The 12,220-nt window shown below is 44.0% G+C and overlaps 1 protein-coding gene across 1 annotated transcript; it reads left to right on the top strand.

The window, feature by feature from the left end:
* Nucleotides 1-3,167: 3,167 nt before the first annotated feature.
* On the top strand, nucleotides 3,168-6,565 carry MYCTH_41898 (uncharacterized protein; the record flags this gene model as incomplete). Its single annotated transcript, XM_003658644.1, has 3 exons — nucleotides 3,168-3,272; nucleotides 4,513-4,563; nucleotides 6,452-6,565. Coding segments are annotated over 3 exons (270 nt in total), but the record flags the coding sequence as incomplete, so codon positions are not given.
* Nucleotides 6,566-12,220: the final 5,655 nt, after the last annotated feature.

Below are 12,220 nucleotides of genomic sequence, written 5' to 3'. Positions count from 1 at the left end.
GCCTGTTTGTTGCCTTAGGTGTTCTACTAAAGGATCTTAATTTACATTCGAGGTAGCTAGAGCGGAGGCCAAGGGTATGGTAGTAGGCTCTATAGCCATTACCCCCTCGGCCGGTTGCGAAAAGGAGGGGGTTCCAGGCTATAGAAAGAAGATATAGGTCTATTAGGCGTCAAATAAGGCGCTCCTGGCCGCCTGTTAGGCCAGGGTAGGCCTCCTATAGGGGCGTTTAGCCCTGGTTTGATAGTAGTCGTCGTCTTCTGGCTAGCTACTAAACTCGAAGGCTACCTTCTGGTGTAGTTGCTTTAGTAGTTAGAAGGTCCGAGGTCTATACTAGTAGGCCTCCCTAGCCCTCTCCTAGGCCTTGACTTTCTTTAGGCAGCCCCTATACCAGGCCGTATAGGGGCCCCCACAGGCCGCACACCTACAAGGGAGTTAGTTAGAGTAGGTAGGGCACTAGGCCTCCCCGGTCTTCCCCCCCTCCCTATAGGCCTTTGCGCCATAACGGCTATAACGGGCCGGCCGCTAACAGTACCACTAGGTATAGCCAAAGCTCTAATACCTATAGCACTGCCTCGGCTCTAGAGCATCCTAGTAGGGCTCGCGGTCTAGTACTCGGGCATCCTAGACCACGCCTTCGTTATAGGCCTTCCAGGCCTTGTCAAGGTCCCGTAAGCCTAGGAGTACCGTAGCCCACTTCCTCTACGGGCTCTTTAGCAGCCGGAACTTGACCGTTTCGATCGAGTGTAGGCCTACGGCTCCCTTAAAGTCTTGTTCGCTAACCCCCTATAGCTCCTCCTTCCGGACTCCCTTAGCTAGGACCATATAGGCCCTACCGACCTCCCTAGCCTCCTCTCCGAAAGCTGTAGCCACCTATCGCTTGTTGGCCGAATACTAATCCTTAGTGGCCTTGTCTTTGAAGACCACCACTATATCCCTGCTTGGGAGCTTCCTAGCCGCGACGGCTCCCTGGCGGCTAGAAGCCCCGTTAACTGCTTAGACTATCTCGGCCGGGGTTCAGGCTTTGAGGTCCTCCCGTAGGCTTGCGTTCCGTATCGTGACCTCTCGCGAGGCCTATAACGGCACCGCTTTAGCCGACGGTAGGCCTCCCTAGGGGCCTGTTGCCCCCTGTTACGAGCCTACGGCCACCTGCGCCCAGGTAGGGCGGGGGGTGGCCTTGAGGGCTTCTTTAAGCCCCTTTTTGACTTCCTCGGCACGAGTTCCTATAGGTTCGGAACTAGGCCTATAATAGTGGTTATAAGGCCCTGTAAGAGCCTATTGGCAAGGTCCTGTGCCTTGCCCCGTTTAGGGCTTGGCATAAGGTCAACCAGTTACGCGACTAGACCCCTTAGTTCTTTGATATCTAGGGTAGGGCAGGCCTATAGTGGGCCCCCCTTTGATTGGTTCAAAGCCATAGGCCTCCCCACTTGGTGGCTTGGCGGTAGGCTTTAAATCAACGTTGCGTTTAGGGGCGCTAGGTGGTCTATACGGTGAAAATTTTTTGACGGGTGTACGAGGTAAGGTCGGATTGCGGTCGGGTCCGGTTCTAACGCTTGCGATGCCTGTTGCACACCCGTAACGGCTCGCGCGCGGTTGAAAGTGGTACCGTTAGATAGCGTTTTTCGAGAGCTTTCTAGCGATGGTAGTTTCGTGAGTTTTGGCGGGGTATTCGCAAAGATGCAAGGAGGCGTTATAGTTCGGTTATTTAGATAGGACAAAGGTATAGTAGTAGTAGTAGGCTCTATAGCTATTACCCCCTCGGCCGGCTACAAGAGGGAAGGGGTCCTAGGCTATAGAAAGGAGATATAGGTCTATTAGGCATCGAATAAGGCACTCCTAGCCACCTATTAGGCTAGGGTAAGCCTCTTATAGGGGCGTTTAGCCCTAGTTTAATAATGGTTGTCATCTTCTAGCTAGCTATTAAACTCGAAGGCTACCTTCTAATATAGTTACTCTAGTAGTTAGAAGGTCTAGGGTCTATATTAATAGGCCTCCTTAGCTTTCTCTTAGGCTTTGACTTTCTTTAGGCAGCCCTTATACTAGGCTATATAGGGGCCCCTATTGTCACGAGCCAACCATATACCGCGACCCGGTGGGGCACAGAAGGCTGAATGAGCCACCAATCAAGAAGGGCACGAAGCGAGGCTGACATAGGATCGCTAGGGAGCACGGGCTACCACGGGCGAACAATTGCCAAAAGGGAAAGATAGCAGAGGATAGCTAGCTACCAAAGGCGATCCAAGGGCAGGATAGAAAGGGACTATGAGCGATCGGCAGAAGTATATATATATATAAATAGTCACTCGTTATAGTAGACTCTAGGAGTTCACCAGTAGTAATAATCATAATCACAGTACTTATACCAAGCATTGCTAATTACTATAAGAGATAACTCTAAGTGTTGTTATAAACCCTTTGGCTTTACCGAATCCCTTAGACGACCTGCCTACTGTCCTGCCTAATCTACCTCCGTCTGGACCCTTTTAGAAGAAGTCTGAGTTAGGTTCGTTATACGTTATTACCACTCCCTTTGTTCTGTTATGGTTCAGAACGGAGGTAACTTCGACCTTGATATCGATATAGCTACTAATGTTACAGCTAAATAGCTGCTTACTTAGCTTAGTCAACTCTAGCAACGGATCTAGGAGTTAGACTAGAGAGATAAGGCTGCTTAAGCTCGAATTAAGGAACTCGAGAACTACGAAAAGTACTTACAGAAGTTAGTTAACGAGGCCTACGCCAAAATCGAGGCACTCGAGGGCGCCAAAGCGAAGTGTATCAAGATCGAACTACCTAGTAAATATAGAGGAACTAAGGAGGATCTCGTAGGATTCCTGACAAACCTCTGATCCTACTTCTAGCTTAATGACGACAAGTTTCTGGATGATAAAGCTAAAGTCCTCTATGTAGCTACGAGACTAGAGGGTAAGGCACTTAGATGGTTCGAGCCTATGTAGAATAACTATCTTACTAAGGAAGACGAAGACAAACGAGACGTATTTACGTAGGTAGTCTTTCGATCTTACGACCGTTTTAAAGAAGAGCTTTAGAAAGTTTTTAGCGATAAAGATAAGAAGATTTATACGTAAGAAAGACTTGCTAATCTCTGATAGACTAAGTTAGTAGCCTCCTATGCTATATAGTTTAGATAGGACATACTTAAGTCTTAGCTTAATAATAAGGCATTAATGCAATTATTCTATAATGGCTTAAAGGAAAAGGTTAAGGACAAGCTATATAAGTATAATCAACCTAAGACTCTAGATAAATATATCGTATAGGCCATTAGGATTGATAATTAACTCTATATATAAGAGTAGCAGAAACGAGGTCAAATAAACGGAACTATAGTTAAGGCTAACGACAAGAAAAAGCAAACGTACGTTAGTACCTTGTACGGGATATACCCCAGAGCTATAGATATAGATATAGCGTAGAAGCAAGACCAGAAGAAGACGGCCAAAGACAAGTCCAATGTTACCTACTATAACTATAGGAAGAAAGGACACTATAAGCGAGAATGCCGAAGCCCGAAGAAAGAATGGAAACTAGCCCCTAGGAAGGAAATTGCGGCTATCAACGAAACTACTAAGGACGTTATCAAAGTAGCGGCTACGAGTTACAAAGATAAGGATAGTGATATGGATAGTCTCAGATACGATGGCAACGGTAAAGACAAACAAGTACCGTACTCCGAACTAGTTACTATAGATCTAGAGACAGGTCTTGCCGAATAGGATATAGCAGGAGAATATACACTGCTAGTTTCGATTCTCCTAGCCTTAAGGCAATAGGGTCTTATAGTTACGTAGAGGCGGGATAGATCGTGGATAACCGATACCTAAGGAATCGAAAGACCTAGACCTAATGCTCTATTCCTCTAGGAACGAATCGAATGGTACTGTAACGAAGTTTTCCGACTTAATACGGAACTACGCGAACGGGATAGGCGCTTGATTTGACTTGCCTAGTAGAGCGATAGAATGAGGGACGAAATGAGGGAACTCTGACGTATCGTGGAAACTATTAAAGGAGAATAGCCTGTGACATATAATAGGCCTGATAGCTATGCCGAGTATCTTGACGATTAGTAACTTAGTAACGATATACAGAACCTAGAATACTAGTTTATATAAGCGAACTATAGGAAAGACGAGCGTATATAGGAAAGTTACTAGAAGAAATACTCCTATCTTAGCACTAGAGTACTTATGGTCTATATATAATAGGAAGGATTCAGGAAAGAATTCTAATACCTTCTAGGCAATGCTACATGACTATACCCTCGACATAAGGCATATATACAAGTGCCCTGGTTCTAATATATGGTATACAAATGCCGATATCACTTCCATGACAAATTCGAAAACAATTACTAGCTAACCCGACAAGGAAATGAGGACGAAAGCTTATGCCTTATGGAATGGGTCTATGATACAGGAAACAGAGCGGCCGAATTGCTCTGGAAAATCAAAGCTTGGAGTCTAGAAGGCATTATGATAGTTCTAAGACGAGCCTAGCCTAGGTATTATGGAACCGGACAAGATATATAGGACTCGTGCTAGAGTAACGATTGCCTCTATTACGCGGATAAAAAGAAATTGCAAATTCGGGAGCTTTAGATAAAGCTATGGCACGTACGACGGAAAGCAGAACAGACCTAATAGTAGGAAGCCGTAAGCACCCAATGGCTTACGGAAATAAGCATGATCGACAAAGCTGCTATCAGCCGAATAACTGGAGAGGTCAGCACTAACCTAGGAAACAGGTCAAGGCCCTTCGAGGGGCCCGGAAACCATTAACGCCCGCGTAATGGCGAGTGGTAGCGTAGTATAGGAGGGACTGGCGTAAGAGACTACTATACTAAGACCTCCCGGCAGAAATATAGGAAATCGCCGCAATCTTTGGACGACGGTAGTAAGACAAGCGACTATAGATAATAGTATAATGGAGATAGCACGAAATGCTTGTACTAGTAGATAGTAGAATAGAGATGAACCTGATTTTGCTAACATTTATAAATTAGCTACGGATACCCTAGAGAATGAAGCAAAAGTATAGTATAGTCAAAGGGCCATTTCTGACATAATAGGTATATAGAGAGACTAAACTGATTAACATTACTATGGTAGGGAAGACTATAATAATCATATTTAGCATTATAGATATAGGCAATGATAAAGATATAATATTTGTCACGAGCCAACTATATACCGCGACCCGGTAGGGTGCAGCAGGCTAAATAAGCCACCAATCAAGAAGGGCACGAAGCGAGGCTGACACGGATCGCTAGGGAGCGCAGGCTATCACAGGCGAACAATCGCCAAAAGGGGAAAGATAGCAGAGGATAGCTAGCTACCAAAGGCGATCCAAGGACAGGATCGAAGAAGGCTATAAGCGATCAGGAGGAATATATATACATGTAAATAGTCACTCGTTATAGTGGACTCTAGGAGTTTACTAGTGGTAACAATCACAATTACAGTACTTATACCAAGCATTGCTAATTACTATAAGAGACAACTCTAGTGTTGTTATAAACCCTTTGGCTTCACCGAATCCCTCAGACGACCCGCCTGCTCGTCACGCTCAGCCCGCCTCCGTCTAGACCCTTTCAGAAGAAGTCTAAGTTAGGTTCGTCACACGTTGTTACCACTCCCTTTGTTCTGTCATAGTTCAGAACGGAGGTGACTTCGACCTCGACATCGACATGGCTACCAACGTCACGGCCGAATAGCTGCTCGCTTAGCTTGGTTAACTCTAGTAGCAGATCTAGGAGTTAGACCAGAGAGATAAGGCTGCTCAAGCTCGAATCAAGGAACTCGAGAACCGCGAAAAGTACTTGCAGAAGTTAGTTAACGAGGCCTACGCCAAAATCGAGGCACTCGAGGGCGCCAAAGCGAAGCGCATCAAGATCGAACTACCTAGCAAATACGGAGGAACCAAGGAGGATCTCGCAGGATTCCTGACAAACCTCCGATCCTACTTCTAGCTTAATGATAACAAGTTTCCAGACGATAAAGCCAAAGTCCTCTACATAGCCACGAGACTAGAGGGTAAGGTACTTAGATAGTTCGAGCCTACGTGGAATGACTATCTCATGGAGGAAGACGAAGACGATCGAGACGTATTTATATAGGCAGTCTTCTGATCTTATAACCGTTTCGAAGAAGAGCTTCGGAAGGTTTTTAGCGATAAAGACAAGAAGATTTATATGTAAGAAAGACTTGCTAATCTCTAATAGACTAAGTTAGTAGCCTCTTACGCTATATAGTTTAGACAGGACATGCTCAAGTCTTAGCTTAATAATGAGGCGTTAATGTAATTGTTCTATAATAGCCTAAAGGAAAAGGTTAAGGACAAGCTATATAAGTATAATCAGCCTAAGACTCTAGATAAATACATCACGTAGGCTATTAGGATTAATGATCAACTCTACGTACAAGAGCAATAGAAACGAGGTCGAATAAACGGAACCATAGTTAAGGCTAACGACAAGAAAAAGCGAGTATACGTCAGTACCTCGTACAGGACGTACCCCGGAGCTATAGATATAGATATAGCGTAGAAGCAGGACTAGAAGAAGACGACCAAAGACAAGTCCAATATTACCTACTATAACTATAGAAAGAAAGGGCACTACAAGTAAGAATGCTAGAGCCCGAAGAAAGAATGGAAACCAGCCCCTAGAAAGGAAATTACGGCTATCGACGAAACTATCAAGGACGTTATCAAAGTAGCGGCTACGAGCTACGAAGACAAGGGCAGTGACACGGACAGTCTCGGACACGACGGCAATAGTAAAGACGAACAAGCACCGTACTCCGAACTGGTCACTGTAGACCTAGAGACAGGTCTCGCCAGATAGGACATGGCAAGAGAATATACACCGCTAGCTTCGATTCTCCCGGCCTTAGGACAGTAGGGTTTCACGGTCACGCAGAGGCGGGATAGATTATAGATAACTGATACCTAAGGAATCGAAAGACCTGGACCTAATGTTCTATTCCTCTAGGAACGAATCAAATAGTACTATAACGAAGTTTTCCGGCTTAATATAGAACTACGCGAACGGGATGAACGCTTGATTTGACTTACCTAGTAGAGCGATAGAATAAGGGACGAGATGAGGGAACTCCGACATATTATAGAAGCTATTAAAGGAGAACAGCCTATAATATATGATAGGCCCGATAGCTACGCCAAGTACCTTGACGATTAGCAACTTAGTAACGACGTATAGAACCTAGAATACTAGTTTATATAAGCGAACCATAGGAAAGACAAGCGTATATAGGAAAGCTATTAGAAGAAGTACTCTTATCTTAGCATTAGAGTACCTACGGCCTACGTATAGTAGGAAGGATTCGGAAAAGAATTCCAATACCTCCTAGGCAACGCCATACGACTACACCCTCGACACGAGGCACATACGCAAGTGCCCTGGTTCTAGTATATGGCACACGAATACCGATATCACTTCCGCGACAAATTCGAAAATAATCACTGGCCGACCCGACAGGAAAACAGGGACAGAGGCTTGTGCCCTGTAGAATAGATCTACAATACAGGAAACAGAGCGGCCGAATTGCTCTGGAAAATCGAAGCCCGAGACCTAGAAAGTATTACGGTAGTTCTAAAACGAGCCTGGCCTAGGCATTACGGAACTAGACGAGACATATAGGACTCGTGTTAGAGCAACAATTACCTCTATTACGCAGACGAAAAGAAATTACAAATTCGGGAGCTTTAGATAAAGCTATAACATATACGACGGAAAGTAGAACAGACCTAATAGTAAGAAGCCGTAAGCACCCAATGGCTTACAGAAATAAGTATAATTGATAAAGCCGCTATCAGCCAAATAACTAGAGAGGTTAGCACTGACCTAGGAAACGGGTTAGGGCCCTTCGAGGGGCCCGGAAACCATTAACGCCTATATAGCAGCGAGTGGTAGCGTAGTATAGGAGGGACTAGCGTAAGAGACCCCTATACCGAGACCTCCTGGCAGAAACATAGGAAATCGCCGCAATCTTTAGACGATGGTAGCAAGATAAGCGACTATAGATAACAGCATAGTAGAAACAGCACGAAATGCTTGTACTAGTAGATAGTAGAGCAGAGATGAACCTAATTTCGCCGACACTTGTAAATCAGCTACAGATACCCTAGAGAATGAAGCAGAAGTATAGCATAGTCAAAGGGCTATTTCCAACGTAATAGGTATGTAGAGAGACCAAACTAATCGATATCACTATAGCAGGGAAGACTATAGTAGTCATATTTAGCATCGTAGACATAGGCAACAATAAAGACATGATATTAGGGTTACTATGGTATGAAGATTACGACCCAGACATCAGCTAGAAGAATGGTAGCTACCTACGACCCCGAACAGAGTCGTATTCGACCAGCAAGATAAGGAGCGCGCAAGGATCACGAGCAGACGATGCTCAGAGAAAGGCATGTCCTACGGATCCACCGCAAGAGACAGACAGTAGCAGGCAGACTACTACGGACTCTAGAAGAGGCGGCACAACGACATCGATATCGCAATAAGAGGAACAAGCTAAACTGCCGATAGCTATTCTCTCCGTTGACGAATGCGGAGCACTGTAATTAGAGTAGTAGGCTGAGACAGGAGAAATCGCCAGTATCGCTATAGACGGGACCAAGTTCGCATACTATCAGAAAACCGAGAGACAAGACAAGACTAGGGAAGTACCGAAAGAATATAAAGGACACCTAGCATTCGAACCAAAGTATCTAGAAGGATTACTAGAACACGGCCTATAGGATTACGAGATCAAGCTTAAGGAAGGAGCATGACTAAAGTTCTTTAAGATTTACTATATAAGCTAGATACAGAACGAAGAACTTAAGTAATATTTAGAGGAGAACCTTCAAAGAGGATATATCTGCCTGTTAATATCGCTAGTAGGCTACCTAATCCTATTTGTGCCTAAGAAAGACGGAAAGCTACGGTTATACGTTGACTATCGGCAACTTAACGAACAGACCGTGAAAAACCGATACCTGTTATTGCTAATCTTACGGCTCCGAGATCAGTTAGCAGGAGCCTAATATTTTACGCGTCTTGACTTGCCATCGGCCTATAACCATATACGGATCAAAGAAGGCGACGAGTGGAAAACGGCCTTTAGGATACCCTATAGCTACTATAAGTACCTTGTCATGCTATTCGGACTTACAAACGCGCCAGCAACGTTCCAAGCCCTAATTGATCAAGCTATCCGACCCTTTCTTGACAAATTTGCGGTATATTATCTCGATAATATACTTATCTTCTCTAAGACGATAGACAAACACCGGAAGTATGTAAAAGCAGTATTAGACGTGCTACATACGTACAAACTATTAGTTAACAAGGAAAAGAGCGAATTCCATATTAGGAAAACGGTATTTCTAGGATACGAAATATCCCCCAGACAAATCCGGATAGAACCTTCAAAGGTTAAAGCTATCAAGAATTGGCTACGACCGACGTTAGTTACGGAAGTATAAAGTTTCATCGGATTTACGAACTTCTACCAGATGTTCATTAGGAACTTTGGAGCGATCGTACGACCTTTGCACGAACTTACCAAGAAGAACGCTAAATTCCAATAGGAAGAGTAACACGAGCAAGCATTTACGCAGATCCGTGACGCCATTACTAAAGACCTAGTACTGGTGCTACCAGACCCTAAGAAGCCATTCGAGGTAGAAACGGACGCTTTAGACTACGCCATCGGAGGACAATTAGGATAACGAGACGAACAAGGGAAGCTACATCCTATAGCCTTCTTTTCTAAGAAGCTTAATAGACCACGTCTCAATTATCCGATTCACGATAAGGAACTACTTACGATTGTTAAAGCTTTTAAGGAATGGCGACTATACCTTAATGGCATAATTAAACCGGTATAAATATATACAGATCACAAGAATTTACGATACTTTGCGACGACAAAGGAACTTAATAGACAACAAATACAATAGGCAGAATTCCTCGCGGAATTCAACTTCGAGATCTGCTACAAGAAGGGCAAAGAAAACGTATAAGCAGACATTTTAAGCCGACGAACGGATCACACGAAAGGACAAACGGGAACAATACTACCATTATTCAAGGAACGAACAGACGGGACGTTACACCACGAAACGCAGATACCCATAGAAGATAATCTACTTAACTTGTTCCTAGAATACTACGTAATCTTTCGAGAGGAAAGGATTAACAAGGCACAGTATCAAGCAACACCCGGACCAGTAGTACCTAACGGAGTGGAAGAAAAAGATGGGAAACTCTAGTACCAAGGCAAAGCATACATCCACGACAAAGATCAATAGCTGCGAATGATTTGAGAACTTTACGAATCAAAACTCGGAGGATACAAAGGAGTTACGAAGACTATCGCACAAGTCAAGAGACACTACGACTTTCTATAGTTAACGGCACGGGTTAAGGAAGTTGTATAGAACTACGATATCTGTAATCGAAGCAAAACGGCACGATATAAGCCGTATAGACTACTTTAGCCACTGCCAATAGCTAACAAACTATAGAGTTCAGTTATAATAGACTTCATTACAAAGCTGCTAGAATCTAAGGATATAGCTATAGGAGTGACCTACAATAGTATTCTTACTATAGTAGATCGCCTAACCAAGTGGGTATACTTCTTTCCCTACAAGGAGTCCTAGATAGCGGAACAGTTAGCAGACGTGATCTATCAGCAAGTTACATCAGTACATGCTTGGCCATAAGAATAGATTACCGATAGAGATACGAAGTTCGTGTCGAAGTTCTAATAAGCGTTAATATAACGATTAGGCGTTAACAGCAAGCTATCAACAGCATATTACCTACAGACTAACGGACAGACAGAGCGACTAAACCAAGTTATTAAGCAGTACCTCCGCTCTTACGTTAACTACTAGTAAGACGACTAGGTCATACTATTGCCAATAGCATAACTCGCTTATAACACGACGCTGATAGAAATAACCAAAGTCACACTATTCTTCGCGAATTACGGATATAAAGCAGACCTTAGGCAAGGACTAGAGGTCACAGTGCCGAGAGCAGCAGTCAAAGCGGAACAAATACACGCACTACATGAAAAGCTCAAAAAAGAACTCGAGTTTGTCAAGACTAGAATAAAGAACTACTACGACAAACATAGGCTCGAGGGACCTCGCCTAGAGAGGGGAGACAAAGTCTACCTAATTATATAAAACTTGCGAACCAAACGACTAAGCACGAAGCTAGACTTTAAGAAGGTCGGACCCTTCGTTATCAAGGAACGAATTTCGATATCTAACTATCGACTATCGTTACCGTCATCTATGTGACTACGGACGGATATTTTTTATATTTCACTTCTCGAACCAGCACCAAAGAATGCTAAGACCGCTATAAGCATCGAAGCAGAGGACGAAGAGGAAGAATAGGACGTTGAAGAAATTCTAGATTTACGTATCATTAACGGAGAACTATAATACCTAGTTAAATAGCTTGATTTTAGACTAGAAGATAACTTATAGGAACCTATTAAGAACCTAAATTGCCCTAAGAAACTAGAGCAGTTCCACTAGCAGAATCCTAACTAGCTACAAGAACTAGCTCCAAAGCCCATTCCCCAATAGAAAAAGAGGGGAACCCGCCAGAATTAGGACCGGGATCTAACCCGATCGACTCCTAATCAAGCACGTCGAAAGCGCCTAACGCCTAAGTTTAACCCGTAAGGGTCTGCGTCTCCGACATCGGCGGAGGGGTATCTAGTTCCTCCTCTTCCTCTAGACGAGCTATGCCACGACGAAAAACTTCGGCACCACGATCGCGCAGGGATTGCTGTAAACGACGTAATCGACTTAAACGGCTTAGCGTCTAAGCAAGCAGCGCCTCGGTCTTAGTAATCTCTTTTGAAACCTTCTTTTGCTCTGACAAATTCGAAAGGACTAAGATAGTTAGTAACCTAAGACTACAAAGGAAAACTACGAGGAACCTACGGGCATCTACGACGTTCGGACTACTATACTTCTTGCCTATGTAAATACAATTTTGACACTTGTTCAAACCCTCTATCATCATACAATGCTTCCGCGGCTTCGTATTCTAATAATGCTCACAAGGTATAGCGACTTTGTAACCCTCTCGCTCAATCTTGATCGTAATAGCGTGTCGTTCACGCTTAAGATCGCGACGATTCCTAGGAAT

This window comes from Thermothelomyces thermophilus, chromosome 1 (assembly GCF_000226095.1).
Source record: "Thermothelomyces thermophilus ATCC 42464 chromosome 1, complete sequence".
NCBI classification, from domain to species: Eukaryota; Fungi; Ascomycota; class Sordariomycetes; order Sordariales; family Chaetomiaceae; genus Thermothelomyces; species Thermothelomyces thermophilus.
The sequence above is the reverse complement of the archived record's forward strand: the minus strand, read 5'-3'. Positions and strand labels throughout refer to the sequence as shown.